The 21,953-nt window shown below is 34.0% G+C and overlaps 2 protein-coding genes and 1 pseudogene across 10 annotated transcripts in view; 1 reads left to right on the top strand and 2 right to left on the bottom strand.

The window, feature by feature from the left end:
* Positions 1-18,663, bottom strand: part of LOC108561076 (D-2-hydroxyglutarate dehydrogenase, mitochondrial-like) — a 66,197-nt gene extending 47,534 nt beyond the window's left edge. For 2 of the 3 annotated variants that reach the window (XM_017918858.1, XM_017918861.1), the window contains exon 1: positions 18,552-18,663. The gene's annotated coding sequence lies outside the window, so the exon portion shown is untranslated. Of the gene's footprint in view, positions 1-7,543; positions 7,701-18,551 lie in introns of those variants that run through there. The other variant, XM_017918859.1, reaches the window with a different exon arrangement.
* On the top strand, positions 7,262-17,007 carry LOC108561075 (polyhomeotic-proximal chromatin protein-like). 7 transcript variants are annotated; one of them, XM_017918853.1, is made up of 14 exons: positions 7,262-7,504; positions 12,099-12,706; positions 12,761-13,095; positions 13,154-13,238; positions 13,559-13,863; positions 13,973-14,171; positions 14,236-14,411; positions 14,581-14,744; positions 14,800-15,032; positions 15,141-15,346; positions 15,406-15,661; positions 15,999-16,482; positions 16,545-16,698; positions 16,761-17,007. In XM_017918853.1, exons 1-14 carry the CDS (start codon positions 7,470-7,472, stop codon positions 16,974-16,976), a joined length of 3,456 nt encoding a protein of 1,151 aa, XP_017774342.1. In that variant the 5' UTR covers positions 7,262-7,469; the 3' UTR covers positions 16,977-17,007. The 7 variants fall into 7 exon arrangements, with proteins under 7 accessions (XP_017774342.1, XP_017774346.1, XP_017774340.1 ...); XM_017918857.1 differs by lacking the exon at positions 7,262-7,504 and adding an exon at positions 10,805-10,888 and having other exon boundaries at positions 13,772-13,863; XM_017918851.1 differs by lacking the exon at positions 7,262-7,504 and adding an exon at positions 10,805-10,888 and having other exon boundaries at positions 13,976-14,171.
* A 1,269-nt stretch (positions 18,664-19,932) lies between the features above and the next one.
* LOC108561071 lies at positions 19,933-21,357 on the bottom strand (annotated as a pseudogene).
* Positions 21,358-21,953: the final 596 nt, after the last annotated feature.

The raw sequence follows: 21,953 nt of genomic DNA, 5'->3' as shown, positions 1-21,953 counted from the left end.
TTATATTTCTCTTATTTTATTTTTTCAATTTTTGATATGAAATATAATTATTTCAGTCTATGATCACAGACAAAATGCAGTAATTAAGTAATTCACCAGAATACATTAACTCCATGGATTTGTCCAATAAAAAATATTTCTGAATCCGGAACTTAGTTTCTGGATATTAAGACAATAGCACTAATCACTAATTGTAAGTGAAACTGAAAATAGAAAATGGTTTGTTTTCTTTAAATCATCACTTTATATTTTTTTTTAAGTTAATAATGAAGCAGCTGACCAGAAGAAATGAACATCTTGGATTCGTCCAAGATTATCATTGAGTTTATAAAATACGTATTCTCTTGTGCTGTAGTCCTGTATTCTTCGACTCTCGTTTCACCTCAGACAAATTTAAATGCCACAAGCATTAATTACTGTGCTAATTAAAATGCACATTCGTGACTTTAAAAGGCACGCACTACTGACCTGCAAAATGATTAATTCCTGTACATAAAGAGTGGAAGGTCATTACGTTGTATGTGTGTGTTCCTACTATGTTTTTCTTCTTTTCGTTTATACTTTTGTTGGTTTCATTTACCAACCGCAATTTCTATTTATCACGGAACTACGCCATACAAAAAAAGATTGAATAAATGATTAAAAAATTTAAATAGTAATACAAGAATGTCTCTCACTGTACTTTTGTTTGTTATTAATTTTATTTACAAATTTAATCAACAAAACATTAAAATTTTCATAGTTTTTAATTTTAATTGAAGTTAAAATAATTAAATCCCTAATTTGGTTTTTTTAATCAGTAAAAGCAATTTGATCAGATTTTTAAATTTATGTTATAATAATTATTAAAAATTTGTAATTATGTACTGATTATATATTTTTAAGTAATTAAAGAAATATGCAAATTTTATTTATTTTTTTATTATTTTTCAGAGTCGAGACAGCTACAGCAGTGCTTTCCAACTTTTGTTATATAATATTAACAAAACCAACGTAGAGCAGCTAACAGGTAGAGTTTCTTAGTGATTTATAACTGTAGATAATCTGTAATTATATTTAAAACTTATTATAAGTATATAAGATATATCCAGAAAGTAAGTTCCATAACATCAGGAGTTAAGAGAAACTACTTTTTAAAATGTATTATGTTTAATAATTACATTTGGTTCAAATATTTTTTTAATAATCGAAATAAAATTGAACACAAATTTATAAGTAAATGTAAAAATAGACGTGCGTATAAATATTGCCAAAAAAAAAAGTAAGATAGAAACCATATTTAAGATTGTGCCAGGTCATGGCATCAGAGATTAAGAAAAAAAAGTATCAGGTTATAAGGTCATCGTGTAGTAAAGCGCCGAACGTAAACAAGCAGTAATTATCCATTCATTTTAGCTAGAAAGCTATACGACTACTTATTAATTTTGATCAATTGGATCACGTAATTGCTGCGAATATTGTCAGTGTTTCATGCATTTTCACTCGCAGTAAACGAGTTTGCGAAATCGAGTGAGTCGGACTAGCAATAACCGAGTTTTCTGCGAATAAACGTGCCCTGTTTGCAAAGATTTATGCAGCAAAGCTAGCACAACACAGCGGATTGTTTGCTCAAATCAGATGGGATAAGCATGGAACATACCTTGATTCTTATAAGATGTGTTCGTTTCATTAGCAAACCTGCTGCGCGTTTTTGTTCTAGCCAGTGTAATGCTCATGTATCAATGTGCGCATTCGATTCTCGATAATGATGTATAATGTAATTTTTGTTATTTTATTCTATTAAATTAGCATATATAATAAAATAATTGTTATTGTTTGAATTAATTAGTTTTAATTGTAAAAATATGTGTTAGTCAGAGCTAATATATTGATTTTAAATATTAAAAATATAATGTTTTTCAATGTAATTATGGATGAAGCAGGTTAAATGAATCGGTTTTCGTTTTTAGTGTGTTAATGGGATGAGAAGGCTCGGAGAGCGGTTATTGGAAACTTTAATATCTCGATAAAAATTGATGAGATCTTAGTCTTTATGAGAAACGGTAGATCAAGGGGTCCTTATTAAAGCCATACCATCTGAATTCCGAAAGCATACTCCTAATTCAGGGAGGACGTCAGACGAAGGGGAGGGTTGGATCTCTTCGTGAGGCAAATCCATCATAAATTGGCCCGGTGAAAGTAGCAGCGGTAATACACATTTGTGCGATAGTAGTTCGCAACTAGTCGTTTGGTATGGCTTCGCGCAAGCACCAACCCATCATTTGCACTCCACATGTTATGCAGACTAAGAGAACCCGTAGCGGTTCGCATTAATTCCTCTTCTTCTTGTTGTTGTTGTTCCTTTCTCTTTCTCTCTTTTTTCCATCTCGTTGAGCGGCCCCGCGGGGGCTTTACCTGCCAAACATCTGCACGCCTTTAACAAAGCAGTCACTGTCACAGACCATGGACGAGGATGGCCCATATGGCTATCAGCGTGCGTGGAACAGAGATGGAGGACGGACCCAACTAGGTTGACCGCGATGTGAGAAAAACAGGTCCTTGCGTTCGAGGGGCAGACCCCTCCCGACCGGATCGCATCCCCCGCACGTGAGAGGACCCACTATTGTAGAGTCAGGTGTCGCCTCGGAATTTTATGTTAATATTAAAAATATCTTTTTTCCCTTTTTAATCATTTCGTCAACAAAAAACTTATTATAAACATCTTAGAATAAATTAGACTTAAGAAACTACTTTCCTTTGAGAACATTTCATTTAACTTTTTATCATTTTTTTTAATGTACATTTGTAAATTGATATTGCATTAAAAACATGGATTATAAAAGTTTTAGTTACATATTACATATTTTTATATAAATTATTTCCTCACGACTGTATCAACATCACACAACTAATTCCATCTAAGATAGAGTAAATGGAAATAAGTGAAGTATATCAATAGTATGTTTATAATAAATATTGCCAAACACCGTATATTTTTTTAATGTGTCATATTTGTAATCAGATATGAGCATTCATTTCGATTTTAAAATATAAAATAATTAGCAACCAATTTTACAAAAAACCACTTGAATATTGATGTAATTTGACTTAATAATAATACAAAAAAAACTAAAGTTTGAACTTTGTTATTGGTTTCTTACAATAAGCAGGAAATTTACATTTTAAAAACAGTCAAATTTATTCATTGCACTAAAAAAATAAATAAATAATTACGAAATTTACAAATTACTCAATTTTTAATATTAGAAGTAAATAATAGAAAAAATATTTTTTCCTAAAATGCTTATTTATTAATTTTAAATAGGTCTTTCTGATATTTTCTCAAGTTTTATTTTGGTTTACTATTTTTTTGGTTATATACATTTTTGCATTGCTATTTTCAAATGAATTGAAAAAAAATATAAACTATAATATTAGTAACTCATAGAAATTAAAATATTTTTTAATAAATTATTGTAACATACATTTTATTACGAAATTACTTAGTTTATTCTTTGAAGTCGATGGTAATTGATATATCTTTATATATGATATTTTAATGTGTTATATTATCGTGATCTATCATGAGACAACTTTTATTAAGTATTATAAAAGTAAATGTTTTCAACTAAAAATCTTCAAAATCAATAAATAATAAATGGGCCAGACAACAACTAGGTGATAATGATGAATCTTTACTAGTTTCATTACTATTCAGTAAATGTGTAAGTAAAATTGTGTTAAATAATGTAATTTCTTAATAAAACTCAATAGAAATCAATACTTTTTAAAATTATATAATAATTAAATAAATGATTGGTCATAATTTGGAACAAAGGGTTGTCTGTATTGGAAACAATAATTAAAAAAATAAATTTGCTAATTGAGTAATATCCAAATCTTTAAAAAATAATATAATTAGAAAGAAAAGAAAAAATATGTTGGAATCATAAATAATAAGCTGGGTGTGAGTAATGACTTGACATATTCCATGGAGGTGGGAATTGATCGATTGTGGAAGCATTTCAATTTGATAAATCAATTGGGTCTGTGTCGAAGATCAACGAATCATCATCAACCGTGACCGGTTCTTCGAGCGCCTCCGTGCTTTTATTCTTCGTCTTTTCCTCTCTCCGACTGCTTTCTTGGAAAGGCTTCGTCGAACGAATAAGACTGACTATACTATACGCGAACGTGTCTGGGCGGACGGAGAAGATTGATGCATCCATCTCGGAAAGCCCTAATGATCGTTTGCACCCCTCCGCAGAACACCAACCACTCAGAATCCTCGAATGTGTTAATAGAAATTCCATTTTTCAAGCAACTACCAGAACTTGCCACCACGCACATAATGATGATGCTGTTGCCTGATGCATGCGAAAGGGGAGAGGGAGGAACGCCGCTGGTTGTGTAATTATCGATTCTTGACTTTTGTTTATCAAGAAAACATGTCTAAAGGGGCTTTTAGGAGCATCGATGAAATGCAAGCGACTTTTTTTTTGCTTTTGAATGAATAATTAGCCTAGCCCATCGTGACATGATTATTAATTAAGTTATATACAATAGACCACAAGTGTAAAGCGTCTGCACATTTTCAAACTACTCGAAAACTCTTAATAAATTGCCACAGCATATATCCTCTGTCGCCTATAAATTCCATAACGTCTGAACCACAAATATTTGAGAAAACAACTTCGTGTCTCCTGTGTAACTTCAATCAGCGGCCTCCTATCTCCCATACGATGACAAACATTCCCTCAAGTTGATTTAATTAATTGTAACATCGTGTATTAGCTATTTCCATCGATAAAAACATCATTTGCTTTACATAAATTGAAATTTTCGACTTACGAACACTAAAATTTCTAAAATATTCAACTTTTTTCTTAATATATACATCAAATAATATGTTACAATAAACTAAGATAACGTCAAATAAAAAATAAATTTTGTTCGTAACTTGAAAATTTTATGAAAATATCAATCAATTAAAAATAAAATGAAAAATAAATATACTTATTTAATTCCGTATTTTGCATATATAGAATATTTCAATCCAAGCAAGAATCATTATTTATAATTTCAGAAAAATATTACTTCAAAATTGAATACCAAAAATGCTATAAATACTTTAAATATTGAATGATTTCTGAATAAAGAATATAATTCATATTTTAAATGAAACTAGTTTAAAAGGGTTTGAATACGTTCTTTAATTAAAAGGAAATACATAAATTTTGTTCACAATACATTTAAATTTGCCTTTAAAATGCTTATTTTCTTTAATCTTCTTTTATTATCTGTATTATGCCTGTAGAGTAAAGTACGAACTGATTATAATTGCATATCATTTCCTATTATATATTGTCTGCAGTGGAAAGAGTCTTCGATTCATCTATAAATAAGTCATTGCTTCCATTCCTTGCTCTAGTTATCATAAAACAACTTGATTAATACATGGTCGATGGCCAAAACCTCTATCTAACTATTGCTGTTCTATAGATTTTAAGTCTAATTTAGTAATTGATGAATCTTTAAAAATATAATGCATAGGTAAAAATGGCGATTGCTGCTTAGATAATTATATTATTTCGTGTTTTTTTCTTGCCATGATTTCAATATGTTTATTTTTTTTTCAACTTACATTTTGTGCAAATGAAGAAAAAAAATATACATCTAATTCTTAAATTGTACGATTGACTAAACAAATGTTCAACGTACACGTATATGGCTGTAATGTTTATAGTAGATATGATGAATCAGCCGTGTAATTGTATTTGAAAGGCAATGATAAGATTCTATAAAAAAAAAGTCCGATAAAACAAATCAGAAGTTACTAAACAAGCGATCGTGAATTATGCACACGAAGGCTACAATTACCTCACCGAAGCATACGAAATCGAATAATGAAAGTTTGAAGCATTTGATTACATTTTATATAAATGCATTAATTATCGTTTTCTACCTTTCATTTTAATGATTCAAAGATTATCATAGTTATGTTTATCATTAAAGTTATTTTAGTTTCTAAGTTTGATCGCCATTGTCATTTAAATTATAAGCTTAAATATAGGGTTTTAAATGGTCTTAACCTTTATTTGGTTGCAGTTTTATAGATTAACTATTTTTAATCTAATCAAGTTTTTTTATATATATTCTGCTTAAAGTTGTAAGCTCATCTACGTTTTTGAGTTCTTAATTTCTCATTGCAATTGATTACTTCTGAAGTAATATATTTTAAATTTAATTTGCATTTTAACTAACCAAAGGAAAAACAATTATGCATAAGATATATGTGCTGATTATGTTTAGTTTACTCAAATAATCCAATTTGTGGACTCATTCGTGTACGTTAACTTAATCTTAAAGATGATGAGATGTAATAAATTTAGCATTTTGGATTTAAAATGTGGGAGGCAGATTCAGGCTAGATTAATCTCGTTTAATTTCAAAGTTTATGTTAAATGGGTGATTATTGTGAAGTGTATATGGAAGAAAAGTAATTTTTCGTAAGTTTGACAGGGTTGAGAATTTTTATTCTCCATTTTGTAAATTCCTGTGTTTTGTAGTTGGCTGTCATTGATTTGCATAAAGCGAGTCTACCATTTTGTATTTAACTTGTGATTAGATAGTGTTTATTGAAATGCGTAGGATGTGTGGAGTAGGACGTTAATTAAGCGTGCGTGCATTGATGTTCTCTTCTGCGAGCCTGTTACAAGCGAACGCATGCGGTGTCCATCCAATATCCTTGTTGCGTAATGTGCGTGTAATAAATAGATAAATGCTAAGTAGTGAGTGACGGCGTGGAGGTGGCTGTTCGTGGTGAATATGGAATTAGATGTGGTTGGTAATTAGAATTGGAGAGTGTGTGTGGGAAATTTAAAAAATGGCGGCATCGGAGCGAAGCATGGCCATTGCCTACCGGCAGCAAATGATATAACGCCATCATTAAAATACAATTCTTAAAATAGAATGGACGTCCGTTATTAAAAGGGGGATTCGGTTTCTCTTCCCGAATGACGGTCGGTATGAGGGGGGCGCCCTCCTCCTCAGTCATTCTATCTGTTCCTCCCCTCCACTCCACTCCTCTCCACCAGTCGGCGCTCCCTCCTCTACCCATCATCTGGTGATGCCGCTACCGCCCCCCACCGTTCCGCAACCATCGACGATCGGACAGACGTCTGAACCAATGGGATGTGGAGTGGGGCGACGGACGATGTGATTCGTCGAGCGAAGGACGACCGGTTGGTAATTGGGGAAAAAACGGGGCGTCACGCATGCGCTGGTTGGGCGAACGCGATGGAGAACCGCCAGTGGTACCCGCAGCAATAACAGTTTGATGGTCTCGAAAGGAACGTGTGGAACCCGCGCGCATGGAACAGGCCGAAAGTTGGAGTGTGTGAGTGTGCTGAGAACGCGTCATCCTCTCAATTTGGATTCGGTTCAATTTTCAATAGATTTTCTCCGTGAGTGCCTTTATTTTCCGTGAAATGGAACGGAGGTCTTATGGTTTCTTTACAAAAAGGTTTGAGTTTGTTTTCTTTTCGTTTTTTCTCGTTTTTACCTTGTTTTCTTCTATCGTCGCGACTGCGCTGCGCACAGAAAGTGGATTACTGAGAGACGTCGCTGGTGAAAATGGTTGGCTTTAAAGAGAAAGCACGCGCATTCGAAGAGAGAGAGAGATATTGAGAGAGCGATAAAGAGCGAGACGAGTATAAACACGGTACGTCTTTGCTGTATATGTCTGTCCTGTGTATGTGTTTTTCTTTTCTTGTTGTATTTTGGTGTTGTGTAATGGTCGACCTTGGTGGAGCACCCCAAAGGTTCCGGGTTCGAATCCTGGGTAAGGTTTGGATGTTGTTTTGGCGCAGTCGGCGGAGCGGAGCATTAAAGTGGATGGAGCGCTTCGGTCGGCGGCTCCCCTTTAAACGGCGCCCGACACTACCTCGTGGCCCGCGCTGCGACGTTGCCCCCTTGCGCCGCCACCGCTTTGTTGTTGTCCGGCAACGTCGCCGCCAACCGCCGGTCTCCGGGCGTCTCTTCGCCTTTCGCACCTAAAGAAGCCCGCAAACTACCCGATTCTCCATACACACGTTTAAGAACTTTATTAATTGCCATGCCATTACCCCATCCATCCGTACTTCAAACATCTGCTACCCCATTTCTCCACTTTACCTCCGATGTCTGCATCCATCAAATTATATTTAATAACCCATTTAATCTCCCACAAAACAATCCCCAAAAGAACAAAACTTAACTCCGTGCACACTGTCATACTGCACAATACCGAATTCCTCGCAACTTAGTACACAGCTTTATATTTACAAAACAATTTTTTAAAAACTTGTTTCCACGACAACCCCGTAAACAAATCTAATATCTATCATATGCACATATCCACACACAGCGATCCCACTACAAATTCACATCTTACGTAAATACGGTGAAATTTATGTAACATGTTTTGCATGCCACGCATTATTGTCTTAGTGTTTGTTTCGTAAATTCAATTCTATAAAATAGTACCCACCTAAGCAGTTACGCTAAGCAAATCACTTCAGTTCGTAAACTGAAAATGGTCAAAATGCGTAATTACAGTGAAATATATTTTGCATGAACGCATCATCTTTATAATCGTTGCTTCTATTAAATTCTTAAACAAAAAATAAGTTACATCTTATAAATAAATACACATTAAGATTAAGAAGATTCTCTCAAGAAGATACAAACTTATATTAAATATATCAGTTGGTATTAATTCATTTTGATATTATTATCTTACACAAAAATAGGTATATATAGAAATATAACCTATGATGAAACTTCCGTTAGTTTTATGTACATGAATACATAAAACAAGCGTAAACAGTAAACGTCGAAAGAAAAACAATGAGTAATAATGAATTGACTCCAATTTTCAAATTTGTTCTGAAAAATATTTATTAGTATATTGTAACAAATGAACATTACGTAAAGTGAAACATAGTTCATTGAATGTTAAAAATTGAGTGATTTTCTAAAAATTAATATAAAACGTTATTATTCGTGAAAATTGATATAGAAGGTTTGATATTTCATATAATTATAATTTGTCTGAATTATACTAATGATAATTGAGAATTTAAGATATAAATGTATGAAAGATCATTAGTTTAAAAGGTAACGTGAATATATTTGTTAACTCCATTTTGTTAGAATGTAGAAATCTTCGTGAGCGGACGAATGTTTAAACTAATATCAAAATTCAAAATGGAGGATGTGAAACGATATTTCAATTTCCCAGAAGTTCGTAGAACCATTAGAAATGGCGATTGTGTATTTCTTTTACTTTTGTTCTTTCTTTCTCGAAAGATTCTCTCTCTTTATGTGGTGTTAGGCACCCATAAAAATGTTGGATGAATGGGGTCTGCCCCTCTGCTCTGCGAAATCCTGCCCTTTCGTAGGGAAAGCAGTAATGGCTCCCAAACAACAATAATGTTTTTGGCGGGCCCCTTTTTCCGAAATTCTCTCCGTCCTTCTCCATCACCCTCTTCTCCCACTCTTTCTCTCTTAGATAATCCTATTTGACCCGTCGTCTTTCTCTCTTTCTGTCCACCTCCCGCGCGCCACCCCTCGGAGATATAATGCAGCATGCACACATAGAGAACAGAGAGTGTGCAGGGCTCGCTCTCTCCCCCTTATATAAAGGTCCAACCCTCGTTATTTTCCTGTCGGCCGCACCCGGTGCAACCCCAGTCCCCATAGGGCTCTATACCACCCCATGCATACACAACCCTCACCCCAACCGTGCACATACAATTTTCATCCAATATCATCATCTGCCCCGTGCACAATTGCCATCCAACATTTTCTATACACCAATACATTTCACAAAATTGATAATCATCATAGTACACAGCCATTGAACATTTGCTCATATTCAACAACTTTTCAGAACACAACAATAAATATTCACTGAATACAGTAATTAGAATTTCTAAAATTCAAAATATTAATGTTTTGAGAAATATGAACATTTTCTAAATATGTTTTTAATATTATCTAAAAGTATTAAATTTTATTTCCAAATAACTATTTATTTGTTTGAAATAAAGAAGATATTAAAAACAAATATAGGAATAGGGGTATTATTTAGGTTTTCGGTTAACAAACAGGAAGACACATGTTGTCATTGTGCTTTCGGTCAAATGAAAAGTACACGTATATTTCAAATAATTTATTCTTTGTACCTGAAATGTTATTTCTTCGTTCATCGCTGAAGAGAGGTTAAAAAATATCCCCCACTGTGAAGAGCAGCCGCTTACCCAAGGATCTACCGATTGCAGATTTATAACAAGCACAAAGCACAGTTTCATTTTAGAAAGCATAAATCTCTTTTCCTTTCTTACAAGCATTATTTCTTTCAGAAAGAAAGTTTTTTGCTAGGCTAAAAATGTATTTAAACATGTTGAAAAAATTTCTTCGACTGGAAATAAAAATAATCACCTGTCTAGTATTTATGAAATTATATACCTGAAGTACACTAAAAATGAATACTATTTACTTATTGAATTCGTTTTAACTACCCCTATAATATTGGGTTCTAGCCAAACAAGTTTTTAAGGACAAAGTTGTAAACGTCGAGCAATAAAATAACCTTAACCAGTTACCTTCCAAAATATATATTACGATCGCAATAAAAAAAATCTACAATAAAAATAGTGCTCTCCGGTCTTCAGTTGTTAAGAAATATTCTCGAAGGAAAGTGATATTTTCTTGTTTAAATTTCCTTTGCTGTGATTGTTATTATGAGTTTGAAAGCGCGTACAGTGAAGCAGATGATCTTGGAGAAAAATAATAGGGAGAGCGAAATGCGCAAAGGTGTTAATACCAACATAAGTGTTTGCGATAGTACCATAGATATAATGATGTAAGTGTTCATTATAGTTTTGCTAAATTATTCTGCTGGATTTAATGAAGTTTTGTAAGAGCCTCCCACAGAGGTTCTCAAGTATTTCTGACTCATATCTCGCTTTTTCAAATACAAATGTTCGAATGCGCCGGTTGCAATCGGCGGTTCTTGTTCACATCCATATTAAAATACAGATGAGAAAGTACACCATAGGATTTTTAAAACACAGGATACAGCACATATCCTCGAGGCACGAATTACAATGTCTGAATGAATATGTATAATTATGGTGATTTCAGGATGCGAATACCGGTCGGGGCTAATTATTTTACGTTAATTAATTTTAATAAAATATCGATTGGATTCATCGCCAATGATAAACAATTCTTAATATGTTTGTGGATGCGAAAGGGCCAGATGTGGGCTATAGCTTTGGAGAAATTTTCCGCATTGCCGGAGGAAACGAAATTTATTTCAATAATTAAGAGAGATTTCGGTCCGAAATACGGCTCTACTCCGATAAAACGCTGTGTAGTCTGCGCCCTTATTAAGCCACCCCTCGATCCCCACTCCACAACCATTCCACTCTTGTAAATTAAAGTCTAACAAGAGAAAAACGGAAAGTGGAATCTGGAAAATACTCTACAAACGGAGCAGAAACTGTTATAAATAAATTAATGTTAAGATCACATGTTACCATAGATAACGTTAAAAATGCATACTGCCGCAGGAGGGGGAAAAGAAACTAGGAAAATAATGTATATAAAAAAGAGGTGTACTGTGGGGTTTCAAGTTCCCGGGGGTTAGTGAGATAATTGCATTTTGCTGGTGAATCGTGGAAGCGTTCGTCAGTGTGTATAGAAAAGGGAGCGGGAAAAGGATGGAGCATGTTCTCCGATTGCAATGCGGGTTGTTTATACCGAGCAAGCGAGATAAAGTTATGTACCGTTAGTGTTGCCACTAATGCAATGCACTTTCCAAGCTCAGCAACCCACAATCAACAGAGATGAAAAATAATGAACTATAAAAATTTACAACGCGACCGATGACTATCGTGCTGCTCGTGGTGGTGGTGATGGTGGTGGAGTCAGAAAACTTGAGAAATTTTCCTGCGTTCCACTAAACCAGAATAAGAGGCCATTGTATGCAAAATTAGTCCGTTCTACCAAAAGGCCGGATGTTTTGTTTGAGTTTTTTCTCTCTTTAACAGTTTCTTGTTCAATTTCAGATCGCAACACTACGACAACCTGCAGCAAGCGGCCGACAATCAGAAGCAACCGTTAAAAGACACGACAAACACGAGTATTCAAGCTGCTAAGCAGAAGAACTTAAATAACAACGAAGAGGATCGTGCCAACCAGGAACCAGAGTCTACGCAAGAAGCTAAGCCTGAAGGAAGCAGCGGAGGCGGCGGTACTCAGACCCAAGAGGGATCGCGCTCTTTGCAGTGCTTGGAGACTTTGGCACAGAAGGCGGGCATCTACGATATTACAGCAGAGGACTGTAAATATGATATAGCCCACACTCTGCTAAATCTCGAAAGAGGTCACGATACGGTGAAGCATCAAGATTTAAAGCAGGAAGTGTATAGCGGAAGCATGGCGGATATTAATAAAGGACAACAAATGGTCGAGGCTCAGGCCCAGCAACAACAAGCGCAGCAGCAGCAACAGCAACAACAACCACAGCAGCAGCAACAACAACAAGTTGTTCAGCAGCAAGTGGTGCAGCAGCAACAAATGCAGCAGGTCACAATGACACAAGCTGATCAGCAGCAGGCTTTAGTTCCTGCACAGAGCCCTCAGCACATACAACAAATCGCCGTTGCCTCCTCAGGTACGAAGCTTACTAATCGATCAACACCGATGCATTACAATACTAATTTGGCAGGAGGACAATGTGTGCAAACATCTATGGGCCCACCTCACTATACAGTATCGATGCACCAACAAGTTGCAGCTCAAGGAGGGCAAGTGATTCAAACACAAGGAGGTCAACTTTTGGCAACAGGCTCTAATAACACAACTATTACTACAATGTCTCCGTTGCAACAAGCGCAAGCTGCACATACCCAGCAAATGGATTGGAGTCATGGCCGAGTTCAGGTCATCCAGCAACCCCTCCAGAATCAAGCATATTTGCAACAACTATATAATGCACAAGGACCATTGCTGATGCCCGGAAACATCTCGCTCCATCCCAGTATCAACCCTCAACAGATACAAGTAAAAATATATCCAACAAAACCAATATCGATCACAAACTAATTACATTTTTCGACAGGTTATCACCAAACCCTTCCAAGGAAACCAATTAGGCCAACATATGATTACACAAGGAAAGCAAGTACTGCAGGCTAGCCAAGGTGGTAAGTACTTATATACATATTTTTTTATATTAGATTAGAAGAAAAGAAAAACAACCTTATGCCCTTGTCACTTTATGTAATATGTCCTCCGTTCACGTGGACAGTTACTTAATTTATTTTACTCCTTTAATTTCATTTTCGAATCTTATTTTTTTGCCTACTAATGCATTGGTAAAACGTACCCCTTCTTCCACGGCTTTTATTTATTTATTTTACACTCACTTTAATTACACACTCTTAAATGTATATAATACATTAGTTTTAAAGTTAGTTAGCATATTTCTTTTTCCCTAATTACAATTACGTTTGATAAATTTTAGCAACGTTTCCGGGTTACACAACAATACCGACCACGCAAAACCAACAAACTTTAGTATTCAGCCAATTGGCAATCGGCTCCCAGCCCAACATAATCCCCACGCATTCGGCGCCCGGAAATTCCGCGGTAGCCCAACAGAAGCCGCAGGAAATGCATAAAGTGATGCAAGGGCAAAAGGTACAAATGCAAAAGGTCACAGGAAACGTGCAAACAGTTGCAGGTGCCCAGCAGCAACAGGGTCAGTGCGTCCAGGTTTCCCAGGCCATGATCGGATCGCAGCCTACAGCTCAAATCATCAGTCCATTAGTATGTATTATATAGCATTTAATTGAAAAGAGAATTTTAAACAAATATTGCTCTATTCATCGTAAATTATTATATAATATAAGATAATTTAATTATTAATATTTTGCAGCAGAATGGTCAGCCAATGCAGTTCACTCCGTGGCAATTCACAAACGGAATACCTCAAGTATGGACAACAAACGGTCTTCAGTCGCAAGCCCTGATTGCTCCAAATCCGATATTTATTCGTGGGACGCAGGCCGATGGTTCCCAAGGGATGTTCATCCAACAAAGTCCGCAAGCGGCGACAATTCAAACTCAACAGAACCGTAAGACGAATAATTATTAATTAGCTAATCAGAAAACATTATAAATTGCGTTGTAATGGTTTAGAACCCACAATAACCGCCCAAGGAACTATCCAGCAGTTGGGAAAACCACGACCAGCCAACGAGAATATTCAACCAAAGCAGGCGACGAGCAGACCTCTGAATATATTACCTTCAAGCACACAAAATATAAGACCGGCAAGTTCTGTTTCTACGCAAACTATTGGGGCGCAAACACAAGTGAGTAATACCACCCACAAAATTAGCTGTTTTCTTTTGTTGTCAATGTCTATTTAAATCTTTGAATGTCGCTTACAAACAAAATGCTAAAACAGGGTGTATTATTTATTTGCGTTTCGTTGTTTTCTACCTGTTACATAATTTTAATTTGGTTCCTTTTTGTAACCAGTTGGTACTAAATTCTTTGCAGGTCATGGGGGCGAAAACAGGGGCTAAGGTGAGACCTAAAGCACCCGGAATCCGTACTTCGCCTGCTCCCAAAGCAGACGCGGCGAATCAAACTCAAATCAAACCGTATAATAACATGCAACAGCACCAAATAGTTCAAAATAAGTACGTAATTGAGTAGTTCACAGCGCAGGATGAAATTTAACATTTGTTTATTTAGGATGTTAGTAATGAATACATCAACGGGCATATCCATGACTCCCGGATCACCAATGACGGTGGAAAAGGCGCAACAAATTGCTAATCAAAATAAGCAAGTGCAACAGGGACAGCAACAACAGCAGCAGCAACAAGTTATGATGCAATCATCGATTCAGCAGCAAAACGCTTTGCAGCAAATGCAATTTCAGGCGCAGGCTGGTCAACAACATATTCAACCAAAACCCATGATGAGTAAGTTTACCAAAATTTAGTTTTAATTCAAATATAAGGACAAAAATAAATAAAAATATAATTGAAAATTTCGCCGATATTCAATATTAATTGTAAATTTATTTACAGCGATGCAAACTATACAAGGTATCCCACACCAATCGATGCAAATGCAAGGGGATAGACCGATCATGCCTGTAGTATCGATGTCTGCTCAAGGACAAAACGGACAAGTCCAACAGGCGATGCAACAAACCATCCAAGGGTTATCTTTACAATCCAATTTAGCTGTAACCCAACAACCAATGCAAATGGGTATCCAACAAATACATCCGGTAAGTCAACATTTTAAATATAATTTCTGGACTCGAACTAACATTCGTCTTAATTTCAGCAATTGCAACAGATGACGCAACAAGGGACAATAATTGGGCAAATTCAAGCAGCGCAGGGAACCATGTCACAAGTTAATACTAGTAACAATCAAATGCAAGCCCTTACTCAAGGCAACCAACAGACAATAACTTTAACGACAGCTCAGCAAGTTCCACTGCCAGCAAATATTCCATCCGTGAAGAGCGAGTTAGTTGGAGAAAGTGGTATTGCTGCAGATAGCCCATCAGGAATAGTAGAAATTCCAAAAGAAAACGGTAAGGCAAATTTGAAATTATTTAGTAACAAACATATCGAATATTTCCGGAATATAGGTATTTCTATTTGACGTACATAATTTGTGCAAAAATTAAAATAGAATAAGACCTGATTTCGTTTAATTAATTTGAAATATGGACCTATGACACCATAATTGAAAATTTTATTTTACGAAATGAGATTCCAAGAGCAACTAAAGGAGATCTCTGTGTGTGATCGTGAAGATTTAGATTCACACTTCGTTCCCTCCTTCCATTACAATAATAACTAAAGAACAACTTATTTCTTGTTTTGTTAAATTATGTAACTGATTATTTAACTTATTAATTTATTTAGGAGAGATCAAAGAATTGCAATCAATGGAAGTCAAACCGATTATAAATGGTGTGGAACAGAATCCTACTGCCACGGTACAACCGACGCCAATTCCGGGAACCATGACATCCGTACCGGTCACAACAACGACAGAGAACGGTTTACCTTTGGCCGTAACCGCGGAAGAAGTTAAAGAACGTTGTCCACCAAAAGCGATGGTTAAACCACAAGTTTTAACGCACGTAATCGAGGATTTCGTAATTCAAGAATCGTCTGAACCGTTCCCAATAACGAGAAGCTCACTGTTGGGCGATTACAAACATCCAAATTCTGATAAAGAACACCCAGATGAGCCTCCACGCAAGAAACTCGCTGCTTCACCTAATAATGTGATGAGCATGAGTCCGAAAGGCGAATTAGCGAAGTGCGAATCTTGTGGTATAGTTGATATCCGAGCCAAATTCAAGAAAAACAAACGCTTCTGTTCCATATCCTGCTCGAAATCGTAAGTTATATTAATAATAATAATAGTTTTAAATTAATTAATTAAATGTTATCGTATTGCAGACAAAAGATTAAAGATGGTAAAAAGAAATGGGACAAAGACGAACAGATGGAAGTTGATGTTGAATCTAATTCAGGTGCTGAAAGTAGTTTAAGTCCCACGGAATCTTCACAGGTTGAAGACACCACGCCAAAGGTGGATCCACTGAAATGGACGGTAAGTTTTCTGAATGCTAACAATTTCAAGAAGATTAATCAATGTTTCTTATTTTATTCAAGGTCCAAGAGGTTTGCGATTTCATCAAGAACCTTCCCGGATGTTCTGATTATGCAGAAGACTTCCTCATTCAAGAGATTGACGGCCAGGCGTTAATGCTTCTCAAAGAGGATCATTTGATGACTGCTATGGCAATGAAGCTGGGACCAGCTTTGAAGATTGTCGCGAAAATAGACGATATGCGTGTAGACAAAGAACCTCCCCCCAAACAAAACTAAACGAAAAGTAAAAAGAAAACTTTTGTGATATTGGTGAATCTTATTTATTAAAATGTATTTGTATATATATATTGTACATAAACTAGAACGATTGTAAATATTTATACAAATGAAGTTCGAAATAGACTTTTAGGATTTGTTACATAAATATTATCTATTTCCTCTAATTATTATTATTATTATCATTAACTAAGATATGTAAAATATGTATTAAGATCCCTTTTTATGATCGACAGAAGTATACATAAATGAGCATTGGTGGTATTTCTTTTTTTTATACATTTTTCATTCATTATTTACCAACTACTGTGTTCAAATGCTCTCAAATTGTACATAAATATTTTTTAAAAACAAACCAATAAATTGGATTTTGTTTGTAATCTAATGGTAGCGTTTTGTTTGAAACATTGTTTTTAGTTTATTTTTATATTACAAAATGACGATTATTTTGAAATGTGCAATGAGTTTTTATTTTGTATTTTTGAAAAATATGTTCAGTTTATGTATTTATAAAAGGAAACAAGCAAATTTACTGCCATTAAGATAATAATGTTTTGTAAAAGCGCAAACTTCAAAAGAATATATGATTTTCGTAAAAAAAAAAACAACACAGACAATAACTTTTTCCAGTACCTTTAGTGCCTTAATTGTTGATTATAGATCGAATTATTATAATTATTAATATATAATTTTTATTATAATTATTTAAAAACAAAGATTTATCGCGTTAAGTAGTTTTGTTGATCCAGTTATAAATTGGAAAACGCAAATTAGAATTAGTTTAACTTAAGTCAATTTTCAATTAACAACCGTTTAGTGAAAATATTTTCTTTTTATTGTGTTCAACATCCATTTGTATCATATTTATTATATGTAAATAAAATGATTCAAGTTGGTGAGAAAATCAACAAAAGACGTATCTTATACAAAAGACAAACATTTTGAAAGGAGAAACAATAGGTCTTTTATAAGCAGTAATCCATATAGAGATCACAGGAAAGTAAAATAAATATGCTGCAAACATGTGAAAATGTGTATTTTATATTCCCAGTATATTAAAAGGAGACGATTGAAAAAAAAAATGCAAATCACACACACTACAAACTGTTAGAATTTTGAATTAATGATAAATTCATAAATTAAAAAGCTGAAACATTTGGAATAACAACAAAAACATGATTTCAAATATAGTTTAAAAATTTAAAATACATTTATTAAGAAAATGTTGTAATGAATACTTTTATTTAAATCATATTTTTTTATTTTATTAATAAATGATTAAATTTAGAAAGTATAATCATACACTTATTAGTGTTTCATAATCAAAATTATGATTCTTAGACATGAAATTTTATAACCTAAAAATTTTATTTTTTTGTGATTACGAGAGTAAACAAATTAAACATAGTATTGATTGCACGCACTCTATATAGAGCAATTAAATAGTATTATACACAATATATAATTTAACCAAATAATGTATATAAATTATATTTTACCTAATTGTGAAGAAATGATCTAATATCACTATTAAAGTATTCACTAAAAAGTAATTATAATAGTAAATATGCTCACCTTTAGTTTATTTTGTAATGTGAAGAGATTATTTCAGGAATTGCAGTTGGATTTATGATTCTAATACAAAACAACACGAGACATCAAACACTTATTGACATATTGTACCTTTGTAGCCATTGACTACGAAAATGTAACGAAGGAAAACGACGATACCCGAAATACATTTAAATTTAAAAGGAAAAACAAACATTTAAAGTGAACTTTAAACCAATTACTTATTTATTCAGTACTGGATTTGCATACATTAAACTTTAACTATGTTAATATTATTTTTATAATAAATAGATATAAACATTTACTTGTGTACTAATAATAAAGATTATTGAATCAATTATACAATACAAAAAGTAAATAAGAATAAAATAATAACATATTAAGTTAGTCTACCTGAACATATGTAACAATTACATGGAAAACTGAAGAAATTCAATAGACATAATTTAATTAATATGAATTTAATCATCTCATATATTTCATCATTTCTGTTCGAGTAGTTAATTTAACAAAATAAATTGAATTAACAAAAGAGCAAGAAGTAACTTTTAGTTTCGTTAACGTAATAATTATAATATAATATAAAAAACGGTAAATTCAACTGAGGTCATCGACATTCATTGACCTCGAATCTGTATAGACATCTCACAGTATTTATTTACACACAGTCAAAACAAATAGTAAGATCAAAATATATTCTGTAATTTTACTGCGTAATAAAAAAGAAGATACACAGTTTTACGGACGTCGGCATTGGCCATTGACACCTAACATAAAATTAAATATACAAATGTTAGCGGCAAAGAGTATAATGGATTTCTTAGGCTTTATACAGAATTATCCTGAATAATTATGTTTTATAAGAGCCGAAATCGTCGCGCTCCAATAACGCAGATTATTTCATTTCATTTATTTTTCGTGTTAAAAAATAGCATAAATTTAAATATTGTTTGTGCTGTGGTAAAATAAGTATATAAATGAATCATATTTCTGTCTGACTCGGAGTTTCTTGTTAAAACTTTGATCGTGCTTTACATTCAAATACATCAAATAATTGTAAACCTTTTGCTAATAAAAAAGGAAAACAATAATCATATGGAAACATGCTACATACATTGGTGATGAATAATTAATTATATCGTTAATTTACTGTCCATTCCATGTAAATGGACAATGAATTATTGACGTAGGAAAAACGAAGGTTGTTTTTGCTGAATCTTAAAAAGAAATATAAGTAAATTGCAAATGCTTAAAATGTTAATGTAATGTATTAACAATTCTAATGAAATTCGCATCACGTAACATTATTATAAAATATTCATAAACATTTTGTATATAGTAATATCAAATTTATTTTTCACTTTTATTTAAACATCTTTCTGTCGGATCAACATTATTTTTATATTCAACTTTATAAATAATTGTATGAAAAATTAAAATCTCAAATGCAATCTTCCATCCAGATCAGTGAATCATCCATCCGACTGGAAATGAATAACGATAAATGCATTTCCGCATTCTTTGTGTCATGAATAATGAGGTTTTCTGTGAATTATAATAATAATGATTGTAAGCGAAGCCTTAAATACTCTCTACTAATATAAATGAATGTATATAAAAAATGATCGATTAAAGCAAAACTAATATCACAAATGTTGAAAATAAAAGAAGGGAAGCGTTGATCATGTGGACGCTGTAGTTGTAGCTGTAGCAGCTGGTGGAGCAACGCCGAAAGCTGAGATAAAGACGTTTATCGTTGTGACCAAGAAGATGCCGATGACTGTATAATTATTGATTTTATTGGCAACGCAGATCTCTTTCTTGTCTTTGACGTTGTACCTCGCATTCCAAATTAAGCCCACTCCAATTCCGACCTAGAACAATAAACACAAATGATTAAGTCTCCATGTGATAATGATGCACGATGATGACGGTATGCTGCTAGTTGCAATTAAAACTGAATGCGTGGAAATAAAAATAAACATTGCGTGATCGCCTGATAAGAGACAATTTCTTTGTTTTTATTCAGGAAATGGATGTTTTTTTTTTAAATGTTTATTTTGTAGGATGCGAAGGTTGAATAAATTTACCTGTAGCAATAGGCTTATTGAAATCAAGATGACGCTTGGATAGAAATATGGGTGTCTTGCGTAGCTCTCGATGATGTAGCGCAGTTGATTTGCATTCGCGGAAAACAGAGCCAAATCCATCATTCCTTGTGCCAAGGTCTTTTTGTGTTGATAACGTTACGTCTGGGATGCTTCCAGCTCAGAAAAGCCCCCCATGTCGTACTCGGTTCTTCTATCGTACGGAATGTAACCCGGGGCATGTGGGAATGGATGGTGAGACCTTGGATGGCTCGGTGGTATGTTATTCGGAAGAGCATCACCATTCGGTACTTTGGCATCGGCCTCGTCTTCACCGAATCTGTTGTGAATCTCCGGGATCTCCTCGGGCTTATCGAAGAAACCATCGTCTATACCGGGATAAGGGGCTACCGATGTTTGCGATTCATCCAGATCGTCAATCTCTGGACCGGCGATCGGTGGTTTGTTGCCCATTAGGTTCATCTCGATCAGAGGATTGTTTTCTGCGTGTTTTTCTACCCAATCGACTGTAGGATTCTGATTCATTTCACCTCACGCTCCACAACTCAATATAAAATTAACAATTTATTTATAAACTTGCGCTAATGTATGTAGGTGGTATGTACGTTTCGAACGGAAGATTCAAGCAGACTGACTCCTTTAGAAGCTAGAGCACATACGCAACTGTAAAAACCAGTTCGGCGAAATCCACAAGACTGGAGAATCGCCAGGGGATTTCCATCCAATTCCCTACCGTTTCCGTCCGCTCCTCCCCCTCTTTACGCAAATTTATGTTTAATTACGCATATTATGTTTAATAGGCAAACATAATTCTTGATAAAGAAGTCTAACATTATCTTATCCACGTGTGTGATTTATAATTACAAATATTTGCCAAAATATATTAATAAGTTTATTTTAGGATTCACTCTGCTTTCCCCAAAAAAAAAAAACTTTCAGACAATGTGGAGCCACTTGTTTTCCCCATCCCAAATCTAGGGTCATAGACCATTAACTTAATATTTTCATACAATAAATAATATATAATTATTATGCAAAAAAAGTACACCACAAAAGTACAAAAACATTTCTGTAAATAAATATTAATTAGAATTTTCAGTTATTTAAATATATAACCATAGAAGATAGTTTTCTAATTAAATAAATATTATGAAAATTATCTTTTTTGTAATTATAATATCAGAAAACGAAAGAAGTTTCCTCTAATTAAATAATGAGGTTTTCTGTGAATTATAATAATAATGATTGTAAGCAAAGCCTTAAAAACTCTCTACTAATATAAATGAATGTATATAAA

The sequence above is a fragment of the Nicrophorus vespilloides genome, unplaced genomic scaffold (genome assembly GCF_001412225.1).
Source record: "Nicrophorus vespilloides isolate i.1.1-1 unplaced genomic scaffold, Nicve_v1.0, whole genome shotgun sequence".
Classification (NCBI taxonomy): Eukaryota; Metazoa; Arthropoda; class Insecta; order Coleoptera; family Silphidae; genus Nicrophorus; species Nicrophorus vespilloides.
This window is presented reverse-complemented; position numbering and strand designations above follow the sequence as displayed.